A 17,340-nucleotide genomic window follows, 5' to 3' on the forward strand; every position below is an offset into this window, starting at 1 on the left:
GAACAGTTTAACGAGGATCGATAGCACGCTTCCTATGCAGAATGATCAAAGTGGTCACCCATCCGTTTACTGACCACAGCCAGTGATGCTTGACTTCGGTGTTCTACTGACAGCTGCATCCTTATCATAAAGGAAGATTTTTCCGTAAAGGAAAACTATTCAAGGATATAGTTTGTCTACTGTAAAAACTCCCCTTGCCACTAAGTCTGAGGCCATCTACTGCTATGGAAACAGGAATAACGCATTTCAGTTAGGTTAGTTTCTTTTTACTCTAGGGCTAACACAATAGATTAAAGGAAAATATCCCCTTTCCCTTGCCGATCCGAGCTAAAACCTGTCCTAAACAACAAGCCTACACCCCTACGTGAAATAGTTAGACTTCGTTATTATAGTCACCGCCATGGGTACAGACGAATGGCTAGGGGAGTTCTTACTTTAGACAAACTATAAGAAAATTTATTACTTACAACAAATTATTTTTCCACTTTTCAGCTCTAAAAAATCTCGATTGTTTTCCTATTTAAATACTGGCATAATCAGTTATTGTTAAAACATGAATAAATGAAAAGTAAATGAAATAAGAGAAACTTAACTTTTAAAAATATTTATTTGAAATATTTTTTGGCTTGCAAACAAGTACAAAATATCAAATCATGCTAGCAATCATTATAAATACATACAAAACAGCATTAAGACAGAAATTCAAAATCAAGGAAAGGATAAACACACACTAAAAAAGCAAATCAAAGCGTAGAAAAAAAAAGAAAAAAAAACAGAACCAAACCATTCACCAACTAAAGCATTACCTAAACCAAAGCATTACCTAAACCAAAGCATTTCCTAAACCAAAGCATTACCTAAACCAAAGTATTACCTAACCGAAGCATTACCTGAACCAAAGCATTACCTAAACCAAAGCATGACCTAAACCAAAGCATGAACTAAACCAAAGCTAAGCAAAAGCATTAACCACACCAAAGCTAAAGGAAATCAACACAAAGCAAAACAGGTACTTTAACATATGGCATATCACATGCAAAAAATTACCTTCTTACCTTTATGTTGTTTTACATCGTAAGGCAACGATAGAAAATGCTTGAATATATATTTGGATTGAGCAGGGTGACTAAAGTTTTCAACATAAAATTTGATTAAATTTTTATTTCTTTCAAATATTTTCTTGCACTTAAGTTTCGATAAATTATGCAACCTATTGTACTCATATTCACCTCTAAGAGATTCTTCCAATTCCTTTTCGGTAACAAAAGAATTAGTTGATTCATGTAACACAATAAGAAAACATGTCTTTTGACTCGTTGTAAGATATACATCAGAATTTGAGATTCCAAAATTGTAAAGTTGAATGTTCTTCAGCATTTCTAAGATTAATCTATGCTCCATTGGCATCACCTGGGATCTGAAAAAAAAATTCAAAGGTTTTCAAACTTTTACAAATACTGAGATAATTTATCAATAGTTTTTATAAAATTAATATTTTAATACTAAAAAATGCGTCGATTATTATGAAATCAGCCTGTTTCTTTAAATAATAATTGTTAGTTTTTTTCAGAAATTTCAAAAACATTTAAGAAATAATACTTAAACGGTTTTTTTCAATTTTATAATATTATTTGAATAAAAATAACTTTTGCTAAGAAAATTTATATATTTGAATAAACGGAAATTTTTTCGATTGTTTTGCATTTCCAATTAAAATAGAAGTTTAAAAAAAAACAGAGATTGTTAAGAAACAATATATGGATGGTGTTTTCAATAGAAATGTAAACAATAACAATCTCGAGCTCGGCACCTACTCTAGTTCCGGTTAAAAAGTTTGCAGCTGCTTACTACATGTTATTCTGATAGGCGATGTTTTCAAACGGATAATTTTGTTTTCAATAAAAGAAATAAATTAGATAATTTCTGAGCTCAAATCTGCCATATTTCATAAGATATTAATGTTAATATGTAATTCTTTTGAGTTTGAAGTGGAAATTTGTTTTAGTTTTTTAGAGATATATTGTTAAAAAAGGTGACATGGTTGCTAGATTTTAAATAACTCGCTTTTTTGCCAGTCGTGATATGGCCTCTTTCCGCAAGTTTATTACTGTTTGTTCTTGCTGCAAGCTGTGCACCATCTTACGTTAGTGTTAACACTTTTAGCATTGTAAACACCAGTATTGTTAGCATTGTAAACACAAGTAATAAAGTAATCAAATACATTGTTTGCAAGAATCTCAAAACACAATGATGCCAAACAGCTTTAAAATACAACGGAAACAGTAACCCGGAAATTTAGGCGGTACCGAGCTTGCAGCGTTCCCTAGTGTAGAAAACACCATCCACAGTTTAAAATTGTGTCGAAATATTTTCAGTGAGCAGCGTAATCACCATTCTGTAAATAGATTTTTGGAATCTTAGTCAAAAAAAAAAAAGGGAAAAAAGAATATGCATTAGGATTACAATTAATATGAAAGTCAGGAAAAACGAAAAAACCAATTGAAATATATTGAACTGCAATTAAAAAAGGCAGGACTAGAAACTGATGAAACTTGGAGGTGTTTTTATTTTTCATACAACTCTTAACTCTTTTCTTATTCTTCCGGCTATCAAACAGGATTTAATGTTTTTATCCCTCGTCCCTTTTTGACAGATTTTAGTTTTTCTTTTCTCCACGTTTAAATACTAGTTAACGGCTACTTCTGTAATGCATTTTTGCATACTTCTGCATTTTTAATACATTGAAAAATCTATCTAAATATTCGCACTGCTAAGAAAAGTACGATCAAGATTATCAGAATGTGGTAAAATTTACTGCGTTTCTGGTTCCATAGAAACTAAAAAAAAAAAAAAAAAACTCTGCACCAATGTGAGTTGGTAATTATTTGATAAAATTAACAAAAAATATCGCTCTGCATTATGTGATAAAATTTGGTAAATGTGGTAAAATTTGGTACTTTTTTCTACCCAAGATCATGAGAAAAAAAAACATTCATTCCGGTAAAATTTTTTTCAGTTTTGTTCATTTTATTAAATGTGTGGAAATAAATACTGAAGTTTTAGAAAGCAGAATTTCTGGTAAATGATTACCATATAAACGGAAAAAATACCAAATGAACGGTTTTAAGACCGTATATTTTGATTTTTATGCCCAGAATCAAAATGTCGTACTTTTAGTACGGTAATTTTACTGGAATTTTTCCAAGTGTGGAATTTCATTTTGATCTTAGGCTATGATATTTAGTCAATTCAAAGTGACAAATATAACTGTTTTGATCTTAAATGCAATTTTAGCCATAAAAATCTTATGTTTAAGAGCTTCTTTTCGAGTAATTCCTATGGCTGACAAGATTCAGAATTTCAATTCCGTATAAACAAATAATAAAAAATTTATTTTTATGAAATACAAATCAATTCATGCTAAGGTAATTATCATGCACAAAGCCGAGATGGCACAGTGGTTAAGACACTAAGCTGTCGTTGATAAAAGCTGGGGTTCTATCACCAGTGGTGAGCTGAAATGCACCCAGTTTCAGATCGATGGGTGCCAGCTTGTCAGGGAAGTAAAGGTGGCTTGTGCTCGGTGCTGACCACATTGCTACAATAAGGGCATTGGTGACGAAAATGTGGAGCCTTATCTTCCATGACTCTATAGCTTTATTGAGATGTTGCGGGAATGCTTTTCTTCATTGCATTAGGTATATCAAACAAATCGTTAATGTTTAAATTTAGCAGCTGAGTATTAAAAATTTAAGAATTAAAAGTTTTTAAGATTTTTTCTTAATTATCTAAATAGATATTTTAATTTCCAATGTATTTAAAAAAATTCTACAATTTTTGATTATTTTTTTTTAATTATTTAATAATTGAAACCTATATTTATAGTTTTTAAAAAAAATTCGGAAAAGCTATTTTCTATTAAATTGTAATAACATTCATTTGAAGCAATTTTCTTGCAATTAATCTTCTGAATTTCTTATCTTTAATTCATTATATTGAATAATTTTTGAATTTTGCCAGTTTAATGATTGAGGTAAACTTGCCTAAATGTCTTAATATTAAAACAATCATTTAAAGTGTGACATAATAAATAATTATTCATAATAATGAAATGAAATAACAATAATAATAAAATTCATTAAAATAATAAAATAAAAATAATATTAAAATTCATAAAAAAATATTGGATATCAGAAACAATACAATCAATAATAATTCTTCTTTTAATTTTCTCCTGTTTAAAATGCACCATCACATTAAAGTTTCAAATTTTAATGATTAGCTTTATTGGCAATTTTAAGTTTTGCAATTACATTAAACGGCTTTCTGGTTGAAAGTAAATAATAGAAACTATGACCTCTAAAACATTTGTCACAAAATTATGGTAAGAGTTTCTCAATATATGAAAATATTCAAATACTTTATTTTGCACAGGAGTTATAAAAATTTATAAGCAAAATTTGATATGCTTTGAAAGGTGTGAAAATATGATTCGCTCAGGAGAAAAGAATTACTGTAAAATTGACGTATTGTATGGTAATGACATTTCCGGAAAAAAAGTCGTAATTCTGATAATGAAACCAAAATATAAAATGTTTTAACCATTACTTTTTCTATTCATATGGTAACGGCTTACCGATAATTCTGATTTTCAAAACAAAGTTAATATTACCAGACAATTAGTAAAAAATAAAAAACTAAAAAGTAAATTTAACCAAATACATGCCATGTTTTAAGTTATGTTTTAAGGTATCAGGATTAAGATAGCAAATTTTAAAAAGTTCAGCAAATTCTATCCCAAATTATGAAATGATATTTTATTGTTAATTTCCCCAAAATCATTACTAGAACTCTTCAGTATAAAAATTACGGAATTTTTTTCGTGTCACGAAAGAGCCAGAAACACAATGTATGTACGATATTCTGATGATTTTGAACATAAATAGAAATGTAAATTTGGGAATGTAAATTATATTGCTAATTATGTTCATTAAGGAATGTAAATTTAGTGCACATGAAGAAATGTAAATTTAAGGCACATTAAAGAATGCAAATTTAGTGCGAGTTAAGAAAGCCAAATTTAGTACATTTTAATGAACGTAAATTTAGTACACATTAAAGAATGTTAATCTCTACTTTCACTTCAATAGTTCTAAATAATGATAAACTTAGTTGTTAACTCACGATGCCGACTCTTAATACAAACTTTTACTTTAGCATATTTGGAAAGGATGTAATACAAATTTTTACACCAGCAAATTTGGAAAGAATGTATTGCCCTATAAGCACTCAGAATCTTAACCCTAGAAGATAATTTTTTCAATCATGATTTCTGTTAAAAATATGCAATATTAAAATAAAATCTAGTTTAATAGATCATTAAAAAATCTTGTTAATTAGACTTAACTTACAAATCTGGAAATTCTCCATCTTTGTTCAGTTTTTCATCTGCAGGAAATAAAGTAAATCCATACTCCATTAATTTTTTTAATCTTTGTTCGTCTCCACAAACAACGGCATCAATAATGGAAAAATTTCTGCAGTACTTCCACGCAATTCTTGAATGCTCTTGTGTGAATAAAATATCATGCCCTTTTGCTCTTTGAACGTGCTGCAAAATGTAGCTGAAAAACTTTGGGGAATGCTTAAGTTCCCGAACATTTTTCTCAACTTTAATTTTTGCAAGAACTGAAAGGATTCCTAAAACAATTTCACTGTCATCAATGTTCTTATCACAGCATAAATTTAAAAGTTTAGAGATAAAAAGAAATTGATCCTCTCCTTTCTTGTCATCGGAAAAAATCATAAGCACGGGTGGTATTAGAGTTGTAACTTTAATAAATTTTTTCAATCCAGTCTCCAGCAAACTATTATCATTACAACTTGTTTTCCGGACATGCTGATGACAGTCTTTAAGTATTTGCATCATATAAAAAGAGAGAAGATTCTCGTTTATCAAAAAATTTATTTTCTTCATCATAAGTCTCATCAGATCTTGTACACGATTTCGCTCGTTTTTTGAATTCTCTGAAACCAAAGACTTTCTTCTGCAACGACAAAAGTTTTTCTCAGAATGCCAAACTAAGTGTGTGGATAAATCTTGTATGGTTTTTGAATAACTTGAAATGTTTGCATAAGGCTCTTTGTAACGATCAGATAAATCATAAATGTCAATGTGCTTTTTTAAATAATTTGCTTTGTCTTCTAACTCTGAGAAAAATGAATAACTCTCTGGATGCTCTTTAAGCAAGATACTATCACATGACGTTTTTAAATTGATAATGTTAAGAGCGTCTAAATTTCCATCAATCTTTTTGTGACTTTTAAGATAATTTTCTAGTTTTTTTCTTCCTCTTGGATCCATCGTGTTCTGTAAACAACAATAAGTGAAATGAAATAACTAATTCATACATTAAATTGTTAATATACATAGGATATGTCTTTAATATGAATTAATTCCATCTAATATGTAAGAATTGTATTATGATAGGAATTATAAATTTAATTTTTACTTAAAATATGTTTATTTTATTTGAAATACTTTTTATGTGAGTGATTATTTTTATGATCCTCTAATACATTAGCAGATGCAACTTCAAATCAGCGTCAAATTGTGCTTTTTTATAAAATGCTGTGAAGTTGCTTTTCTTAAACATTTTTTTCTTAATCTTGCGGTTTTTCGTAAACAAAATTCCTTCCTTAAACAAAAAGTAATCTATTATATTCTAATTACGTTATTTTTTTTCAAGGGATTTAATTTTTTTTCTCACTTGATTTGAATGGAAGAGGGTATATTTAAGTTTGATTTTCCTCCCGCATGTTTAATTGCTTATACCAAATTTAGTTTTGTTTAGTTTATGTTTGCTGCTGATTGATTAGAACTAAGCTGTTTTTGTCCAATATATACTCGTATCATTATAAGAATATCTTCAGAAGGGGAGCCTTGGGGGAGCCTGAAACCCTTATAGGGCGCGTCCCCTGGTGGCGGATAGAGGGACGCCTCCATTGGATTCTTCCAATGGGTAGTAGAGAGGAAATGAAATACTCTCCGCTGACCAACAGGCAGAAATCCAACCTTTTCTGAGGCTCTGGCAACCCTTTTTCATGGATAGAGATTTTAATATCAATGGCGATCAACAATACAAAGGATGTTGTATATAGGACCTTTGATCACATTTAAAATTATTTTCTGTTCATGACACGACACTAAACCACCATTATAAGAGGATCCTCAGAAGAACAAATTTAGGTGAATAAATTAATAAATTTACGTTTAATAAATTTAACTTTCGTGAATAAATTTAATTTTCAAAACTTTTTTGTCACAATTATTTTCATAATTCATTTTTGACCATGTTAACCGAATTCTGATTCCGTTCGTATGTCAATCTTTTTTGCCAAAAGGATTATAAAACTGATGTTGCAAACACATCATCTGAATGGTTCTATTAATTTATTAGTTGTTTATTTTTATACGTCATTCTCTACCTATTGCTGATTTTCTCACATTGTTTACTTTTTGAAACGAATAATTAATATTTATAGACTGAAAGGGAAAAGTAAAATCCCTTTTGGCCGTATTTATATTCATAATTCATTTTTGACCATGTTAACTAAAATGTGATTCATTTCGCATGACAATTTTTTTTTGCCAAAAGGATTATACAACAGTAACTGATGATGCAAACACATCGTCTGAATGGTTTTATTAATTTATTAGTTGTCTTTTTTTATACGTCATTCTCTACCTATTGCTGATTTTCTCACATTGTTTACTTTTTGAAACGAATAATTAAAATTTCTAGGCTGAAAGAGTAAAGTAAAGTCATTTTCGGCCGTATTTATATTCATAATTCATTTTTGATCATGCTAACTGAATTCTGATTCATTTCGTATGACAATCTTTTTTGCTAATTGGATTATACAACAGAATCTGATGTTGCAAACACATCATCTGAATGGTTTTATTAATTTATTCGGTATTTATTTTCATATGTTATTCTCTACCCATTGGTAATTTTCTCACATTATTTTATTTTTGAAACAAATAAGTCACAATAATTAGATTTTTTGACTGATTTGGAGTAGTAATATACAGAGGAAAATGTTAATTTATGGATTATTAAAATTGTTTGTGGGAAATCTAAGACGCTGTTAACTAACTAATGTATTGAGCTAATTTAAAACTACATCTTTAAAATAATTGCAGAGCTTGATTATAGAGTTTAAAAAAATATTACTCAATCAATAGTTTTAGAGCAAAGGATTAAAAAAATGTTTATATATTCAACAAATTTATCATAGTAATAATAATTAATAATGACAACACTTTTGATAAATCTTTCTAGTAATAAGTTAATAAAAAAGAATTTCAAGTACACGAAAAATAGAAAAGATAGCTTTTTCAATGAGTTTGAATGTAATACTAAAAATGACTACAAAGCTTTCAAGAAAACAACAAAAAAATAACCTGTAAGTGAAATTAAACAAATAACCACAAAATATGAAGATAAAATAGTCCTAGAATTGCCTGATGGGCCTGCAATATAGCTTACCTCAACAATGTGATAAAAAAATCATCAACAATGTGATAAAAAATAATATTTAAAGCTCAAGTCTCATTTATTTAAGTATTTGAGAAGCAAGAAAGTCAGAAAATCTCAACCAGCATATATATTTCAATTTAAGCAGTAGCTCTCAACCTTAGCAGTGTCTTTTCTTTTAATAATTCCAGAGGTATTTAAAAATTTACCCTTCCTCGAACCAAAAAAAAAAAAAAAAAAAAAAAAAACATTTTACTATTTATTTCTGAAAAAGTCATTTTACCATGATGTAAAAGTTGAACTTAAAAGTTCAGTTTTAAAGTAATGAAAATTCATATATTTTAAAATAGGAGTTTGACAGATTTTTTTTTCATTTTACCATACAAAATGTGTAATAAAATATGATCGAAAATTATTACTGCTATTAGATGATAAGAGAGCCCTATAAGGAGGGGATAACTTTAGAATGTATAGTTTTGGTGGAATGTTTCAAAAGTTGTTGACTCCTATTGAAGAAGTATTCGGTATTTAGAACATAATAAGTATTCTGAAATTTATTTGCCATCTCTTCCCTGGTAGAAAGACCTCAAAATATTTTTCTCCTCTCGAGGAAGTTTGAATTCGTATCGTGTTTTATGACATTCATCTGTCAGATTCGTCTGTCAGCCCGTAACTTTTTTAGAACGGTGACGCATTCCCTATATCGCAATTCCAGTCTCAGTAAAATGAAACGATGCAGGACTTTTTTTTCTATTTTTTCTTTAACCAAGATGTGACGTATGTCAAGGAGAAAACAGAGCATTACTATAGTCTTTTCGAATGTAGACGTGGAAAGTTAGAATAATGGGATATATTGAAAAAACGCGAGAAAAGTTTTTCGCTTAATAGTTTAAGAAAAGAAAGCTTTTACCATATGGATAAAAATATCAAGTTCAAACTTATCGTTATTTTTAATAGCTCTGAAGTTATTGAAAATGTGTTTATTATGTTTCTATGATGTCTACCGAGATTTTTGTACCATTTACCCTCGTCAAATGCTAGCATTGCTGGGTCCCAACTCCCTGATGAGAAAAGCAGAGGGGACGAGGGTCAATAAAGGTATGTTAATATTTTATTTGTACTTTTATTATTATTTCTTTTAAAAGTCCCATACCTGGTGTAAGTTTTTTTAAAAAACTTATTTAAAGATGCCATTCAAACTTTGATTTACCACAAAGGGATTCGACGCTTTTTTTCAGAAAGGGTGCCAATCAAAATCATTGCATCAGAAATTAGGCATTTGAATAAAATAGCAGCGTAGTCTCAAGGATATGGCGCCTTTTCATAAAGGGTAGCAGGGCAGGGTCTTAGCAGGGTTTGTTGATTTAAATCAGCTTCATTTAAATCACGATTTAAATCATGATTTAAATCAACTGATTTTTATATGTATATTGATTTGAAGAGTTAAAAAAACAGTGTTTTAAGTTATTGATACTTTAATTATTTTCTTTTCTTAGTCTTAAAATTTATTTTAAATGAAGTGCTGCATAAATTAATTTTAGTTAACGAAATTACTTTCTTTCTTGATGTGTGATAAACTCCAACACATTTGAAATTACATTTTTAAAAATCTTTTGATTCTTGAAATTGAAAATAACATTAACATGAATTAAACATTCAATGCTGCCTTAATATAGACTTGCATAGATGTAGAAAATAATTAATAAAAAGGAATTTTTTTCACAAAAAAATACAAATTATGTTAATTAAAATTCTATTTTTTTGATTGAAAAAGCATGGAATTAAAATCTAGATTATATTTTTTTTGGTGGAAAATGTATATTTTTAAAGCTTGAAGTTTTATTAAAAAGAAATTACCCTAATATACCAAAAATAGAAAAAAATGCTGATAAATTCAGATATTTTTTTCCTGATATAGTGTCGTTCTTCCCCTTAAAACTCTTTCAAAGTCTATTTAAAGCAGTGTGGATATTAACTGGTAACAGGGTGCATGTTTACAGTATCTTTGTCAGACTTTCTATTTCATTACAGATTTTCTATACAGAAATTTTGTGAAAAACAATTCCAATGGGTACGTAGATTTTTTAAATTTTTTTTTAGCTTAACTCTTCTACGTATTTTGATATGGGATTAAAAATTAATGTTTTACTATAAAAATATATAGATTAAATATTTATTTATTTTTTGATGAATGACTACATTTATAAACACAATCTGTTACATTTATTTTGTCATTTTAAAAATCAAGAGAAAAAGAAAAGAAAAGAAATCACAATTTTAAATTAAAATTATGGTTTGCTAAATGAAACTTTGTTTTAATAGTTAAAGTATTCATTAAATTCTCTATTTCATCTAGTATTTAAATTTCAATCATGCATTTATTTCAAAATGGTTGCTGTGCATTCAAAGCTATATATTATAATAAAAAATTGTTTTAGGCAGTTAGATCTTCTAAAATATTGTTCTAATATAGTTTTAATATTAATTTAAGTTTTATTAAGCATTTATAAAGTGTTTTTAATTAAAAAATCAAAGTTCTTACAGTGTATTTGAATAAAAATCCAAAAAATCCGATTTAAATCAAAAAAGTAAAAAACCCTGCTTCTTAGATATTTTTTCTTTTTGAAATTGCGGAATGAATTTATTTATTTTGGCCACCAAAATTTTTGTGCTGCACCAGCACTTTCCTTATATCATCAAGTATTTATATTATCATACTCCTAATAAATAACACTCATAAATAAATAACTCTGATAAAAAAAATGTATTTAAAATTTTTAAAAATCGCGAGGATTTTTTAAAATTTCACATTAATTTATATTAATTATACATTCACTAAAATGACGTTTCATTTTTAAACATTGCAAATTTTTTAATCGGAGTATTTAAATGTATTTTCGACAGATATAGTACAGCCCACATACATAGAATTTAGAATTTAAAACATGTGTAACATACATTTTAAACTCGAAATGTAAATTTACTTATGTCAATCAAAAATAAAGAGTAAAATATAAAAGTTAATAAATTTTAAGAGCCCTTTTGTTTTAGAAAAGAAATTAATTGAAGAAACTTCAAAGTATTTTTAATAGTGATTGTAAAATCATGTAAATCACTTTGTAGACGAATCATTTTATTGAAAATGGTGGATAATATTATATTGAAATAGAAAATCACATTTTTGGTCAATATTTATAAAGCATTCAAGTATTTCAACAATATTTTTTGTTTATAATTTAAACTCGAATCTTAAAATGAAAGACAGTTTGTTTACATTAAATTATCTATTCAAGCAAAATGCAATTTTTTTAACAATTTCTCATATAAAAGCTTTAATTTTTTCGAAATTAATATTTTTTATTCCGAAAGTAATAAACACATTCACATATAAGAGGTAATGTTTTTAAAAATATCATACTTACACATTTTATGAACAAAATAAGTAATACCAGGTGAAAAGATAAATTTCCAAATTAACCATGAATGTAATGAATAAGAATTATTATCTTCATACGAACTTTAATTACTGTCTTTAAAATTAAGTAAAATAATAAACATTATGTGTTTAAAATAACCAAAGCATAATATTTTATTGCATACCGAATACACCCTAAACTATAAACTTTATGTGACGATAATAATCGGAAAATTCACCAACGTTTTCAATTTGGATGATTAAACTATAAAAATATGCAATTATGCACATGAATTACTATGGAACGAAAACATTCTAATAAATGCCGCTAAGCATATCATATCAGTAATCATAAGCATATCAGTATGCCTATCAGGAATCATAAACAGAAACTTATAACGTAATACTTACCTGCGATGTTTAGCCTCGATATAAGTACTAGATGAAAGTGATAAAAAAAGATGAAAGTACTAAAAAAAGATGAAAAGAAGTTCTTTTCAGAAGCATATAATAGAAAAATAAAAGAAAGTGTATGTCAAAAGTTGCATCATAATCAACATAATCAATCAGAAAAATTTGCGCATGCGCAATTTGATATGCTTCTGGAATATTCTGAAATGTATTAGAGAAAATAGCTAAAAAATAATAAACGTTGATTTTTATTTTTATTTTTACTAGCGCATAACTGATTAATAAAAAAATTTGTCTATATTTTCTTTGAAATTTAAAAGTTGTCAACAATATATTCAAAATTATTATTATCAGAAAAATGAGCGTATGCGCTGCATGATACAGTAAACAAAAGGCGTGGAATTTGACAGTAAGGGAACTACTTTTTTGCATTATCTTAGCTTATGATATTTTGTTTATTTTTTTACTCTTTGATTATGGAGTTTACATTATTTGTAGCATAAACACTAGTAAAAATTCTTAAAATATAGGATATTTCGACTTGGACTGTAGAGGGGGAAAAACGGTCTATATTTTAAGTATTGTTAAATAATTTTTCGATAAATTTTATTCTATGGTACACAAAATACCAAAATTTTTTATTCATAATATTTTAGCGGACGAAAAGTTTTTTTTTCATTTTAAATTAGCCAAGCATTCTCCTATTGGAACACACCATGTAACTTCCAACATTTCTGAAATTAATTTTTGTTCCCAATCATCGTTTCATAATTTAATCAAAATTATTTTTTTGATAAACAGGAAAGTATTATAAGTACTTTCTTATAATATTGAAAGCAACGTGGGTAATAAAAAATGCAGCTATTTTTATATCTACTGAAGCTTGATTTTCAATGATGATATTCCTGAAAATTATATTATAATGATATTATTGATAATTCAATAATGAAACAATTGTTCATGTAATTTAAGCATGACATTAGACCAGTGATACCAAAGCAAGTCGACAAATATTTTGATAATTTGAAACAAATGGAATCAAAATTAAAAATAATAAGCATGAAATTAGTTGTTGTTCTTTTTCCTCTGTGTAATTTGAGTGAAAAATTCTATTTATATGCCACTCATTTTTAAAACACTTTCTGAAAAAAATATATTTTATAAATAAAATTTGGTCCTCAAATTAACATTGCAGTTAAATATAAAAACCAGATTAATTGTTTATCTCAAGTAATTTGCTAGTGAAGAGTAAGAATCATTCTGTAGAAATGTTTTTTTTCATTATTTAAATTGTGAAATTAATTTAAATTTTATCACAACAGAAAGCAAAATTTTTCATAACAGCTACTTCAAATACTTTCAAATTTTCATCGTATTATTTCTGTCTATTTTATAAGCATCATACGTGCTTGAAAATGTTTTTATTTTTTTAATTTATTTCTCCATATATTTTCAGTATATAGATTCATTACTATATTTAGTAAAAATATCTTATTAGGTAGAATTTGTTTTAGAATTAAGGTAAAAATTCTTTTTTGTCAAGGAATATTAAAAACTATTTTCATTCTGAAATGCTTTCTAACTTAGGATTTTGAATTGAACTTGCAGATCTCATTGTACTTTTTTCTTTGTAATAGAGACCCTTGATCCATGTCCAATTGTCAAGGGTTCAATTGAAAACTTAGCGTTAACCTGTCATATTGCAAAAATAGTTATTCAGAAAAAAGAAAAGATACAAGTAAAATGAATATAGCTTTGAAAGTTATCATAATATAGTTAACTCCTTTTTGATTTTCAGCCTTATATAGTATAATATTCTTCTACACATTCTGCATATTGCCATTAGCTTACTTTTCCTATGAAGAACAAGACTAAGACAATAGACCTTCAATGAGAGTAAGTCTTTTAATCCTTTGCTGTATTCAAGGAGAATAGACTACTTTTTGTCATAAAATGATAATACTAATTGTACATTCATTGATTTCAACTAAAATTTTACAATCAAGATTTTTTTAACTAGGATAATAGTATTTTATATTAGAAAATGAATGAAATTTCGAACTGTTACAGTATGTTTAAAAGTTAAAATTGTTCAATGGATTTAAAATATAGAGAGTACACCTTTATTCATTTTATGCAATTAAACAATTTAGTGTTTAAAAGACTTTTATGACAGATTTTTATTTATTATAAAAAATATATGGCATTTTGCAAACGGAATTTTTTTATTCAACTCTTTCATTGAATGAAAATTTTAAAAGTTGAATTAGAATTAAAATCCGTATTTGGAATTTGAGAATAATATTTAATATGTACTGTTGTATCTTTGATATTTTTTATTATTATTTTAAATATTGAAAAAAATTACAGAGTGAAGAATTATGATGTTTTGCAAAAACTATGAACAGGATTGCTCAAAAAGTGGCTGTTTGCTTGTAAAAGGTTAATGTTATGTAATGTGTGCTACACTGGCTTCATGTTTTGCAAATCATCCATTTTGTAGTATTTTAATTTATTTATTTTTAAAGCAGAACAGGGATAGAAATTGAGAAAATTAAGTCACCGGTCTAAGGGACCAGCAACAAAACAATATTGCAAGTTCAGTTTTTTTAAAAAGTTACTAATATGAATTGTTGAGTAAAAAATTACAATTTAGAGACTGAATAATAGTGATTAAATAAATTATTTTTTGACAAAAACACAAAATCAAAAACCCAAAATAGCTTACTATTCTTTTGCATCAGTTGCTGCTCTAGGGGTCCGCTGATAATTTATTTTATTGTAGTCCAAGTCAAATTTTATTACTCCCAGATCAATGGACTTGCTAATTTCGCCTTAACTTATTTGGTACATTTTTTTCTTTTTTTTAGTTTTAAAAGACATTAAAAGAAATATATCCTCTCGTTTTGTATTATTTTAATTCTTATATTATTTTACAGGCATGCACAACAGCTTTCTGATACACTTTGGTATTTCTCCTGGTTATATCTGGATTGTTGATTGCTGGGTAAAAATTTATAATTTTTTTGCATTAGTCAAGCTTTTTCTTTATTCCTTTTTGAATATATGTTTTGCGTTTATTAGTTTAAACAATATAGGGGGGAATTGGCTCAGTTTCAACTAACTGTATAAATCCTATTTAAAAAATTTTTTTTAAGATAATAAGCTTCTTTTTGATTAGTAACTATTATAACATTATAATACTATCCGAACTGTATTGTACTGTATAACATTGTATACACTTATTAAGTCACTTTTATGTTTAGAGGTAAGTTGATTTTTACTATAATTCAGTTTGTCAAAAATTTAAAACTTTAAATTTTCGAATTCATTTTTAGGCAATAAAAATTATTAAGGAAGCTGTTAGCAAAACCATTATTTGATTTTTCATAACACATTGTCAGTTTTTTAAATTTTATAGTAACTTTATCTCAGGTTGTCTAAAGATTCAACAATAAGAATTATTTTTATGCGATTAGTTTGCTAAATAATAAAAAAGACAAGGTTGTTAAGAAAAAAAAGTTTTGATCACCGTGTCTCTGCATAAAGCTGTGGAAGGTTATATAGAACATAAGTAAGTGAAATGAATTGTTAAAAAATCATGCTTTGTTCCTAATAAGTTATGAAATGAAGTAAAAAAATGGAGAAACAAGGACCTAATAGATGGAAAACCTTGAAATCACATCACATTTGTTTCCTCTTCCAACTTATTAATCAAAATACATATAAAATTAGACATTTTTGGACATGTTGAAGCATAATATCACTTAATTTTGCTGCATCCATAATATGATACAAAGTTGGACCTCAACAGCATGTTTTTTAAATTTAATTTAACAATAATATGGTTCAACTTCTACTGAAACACTGTTCAATTTCACATTTTTTAAGGTTTCAACAAATTTATACTGTCTTATGGTAGAGGGTTTTATGAGAGTGAGAGTGTACAATGATGTCTATCTAATAAAGTAATAAAAAATTGTCAAGTCGATATAATTTTCCCTATCAAACCCATTATTTACATCAAATTCATTTTCTGTCTATAATAGCAGTACAGTTTTAAACTTTTTAAAGTTCTCTTTAAGTAAAATAAAAATTATGTATTTAATTAATGTGCATTTTTTATGGAAAACTACCTCTAAAAAATTTACAGAAGCTGGAAGTAGTACCTATGTAATAGAGTAGTCAGTAGAGGGTACCTATGCTATAGTTCAATGCTTAAATATTTTTTTCTGAGAGTGTATTTTGATGTCTATCTAATAAAGTAATCAAAAGTTGTCAAGTTGATTTGATTTTCCCTATCAAACCCATTATTTACATCAAACTCATTTTCTGTCAATAGCAACAGCAGTGTTTTAAGCTTTTTAAGTTCACTTTAAGTGAAATACAAATTATGTGTTTAATTAATGTACATTTTTTATAGAAAACTACCTATAAAACATTTACATTAGCTAGAAGTAGTACCTATGTTATAGTTCAATGTTGAAGCCTTTTTCTGAGAGTTTACTATGATGTCTATCCAATAAAGTAATCAATTGTCAAATTTATATATATATATATATATATATATATAGACATATAATAATATAATACTTTTAAATGCATTTTCTTTGTATTTTAGCTATGAAAATGGCATTTTGAAGCATTTGGCAAAATTATATTGTATTAAATACACTGTAACATCATACAACAACAGCAGTAGCAACACGCATCAAGTATTTTGTTGTAAATGTACATTTTTTATTTTGAAATGTTAATACTTTTTGACTTTTCAATAAAGTACTTTGTGGAGAAAAAAATTATGTTTCTTTTTTAAATGAAACAAAACGTTTTTAGGCAGAATTTGCATAGGGAAATTCCAGTTAATTCCCTAATATTTATCGTTCACAAACAAATTTATATCGAAATATTATATATATATATATATATATATATATATATATATATATATATATATATATATATATATAT

At 27.0% G+C, this 17,340-nt stretch overlaps 1 protein-coding gene and 1 long non-coding RNA gene across 3 annotated transcripts; one reads left to right on the forward strand and one right to left on the reverse strand.

Annotated features, from left to right (window-relative positions):
• Positions 1–597: 597 nt before the first annotated feature.
• On the reverse strand, positions 598–12,507 carry LOC107457113 (uncharacterized). Its single transcript, XM_016075192.4, has 3 exons — positions 12,370–12,507; positions 5,412–6,370; positions 598–1,417 (listed from the first exon to the last, which is right to left on the reverse strand). The coding sequence occupies exons 2-3, from the start codon at positions 6,362–6,364 to the stop codon at positions 1,030–1,032; spliced, it is 1,341 nt and encodes a 446-aa protein (XP_015930678.1). The 5' UTR covers positions 6,365–6,370; positions 12,370–12,507; the 3' UTR covers positions 598–1,029.
• A 5-nt stretch (positions 12,508–12,512) lies between these two features.
• Positions 12,513–17,168, forward strand: LOC107457114 (uncharacterized). 2 transcript variants are annotated; one of them, XR_011636866.2, is made up of 4 exons: positions 12,513–12,778; positions 14,168–14,265; positions 15,309–15,376; positions 16,991–17,168. It is a non-coding gene; the product is annotated as an uncharacterized LOC107457114 (long non-coding RNA). The 2 variants fall into 2 exon arrangements; XR_015428711.1 differs by having other exon boundaries at positions 12,513–14,265.
• The last annotated feature ends 172 nt before the right edge of the window (positions 17,169–17,340 follow it).

This window comes from Parasteatoda tepidariorum, chromosome 8 (genome assembly GCF_982258835.1).
Source record: "Parasteatoda tepidariorum strain Cologne lab strain chromosome 8, Ptep-v5.0, whole genome shotgun sequence".
In the NCBI taxonomy this organism is placed as follows: Eukaryota; Metazoa; Arthropoda; class Arachnida; order Araneae; family Theridiidae; genus Parasteatoda; species Parasteatoda tepidariorum.

Excerpts from the sequence above, each read along its gene's own strand:
- LOC107457113 (XM_016075192.4), bottom strand. The coding sequence starts at position 6,364 with ATGGATCCAAGAGGAAGAAAAAAACTAGAAAATTATCTTAAAAGTCAC. Across the intron at positions 1,418-5,411 it reads GATGGAGAATTTCCAGATTT|ATCCCAGGTGATGCCAATGG; the intron begins GTAAGTTAAGTC and ends TTTTTTTTTCAG.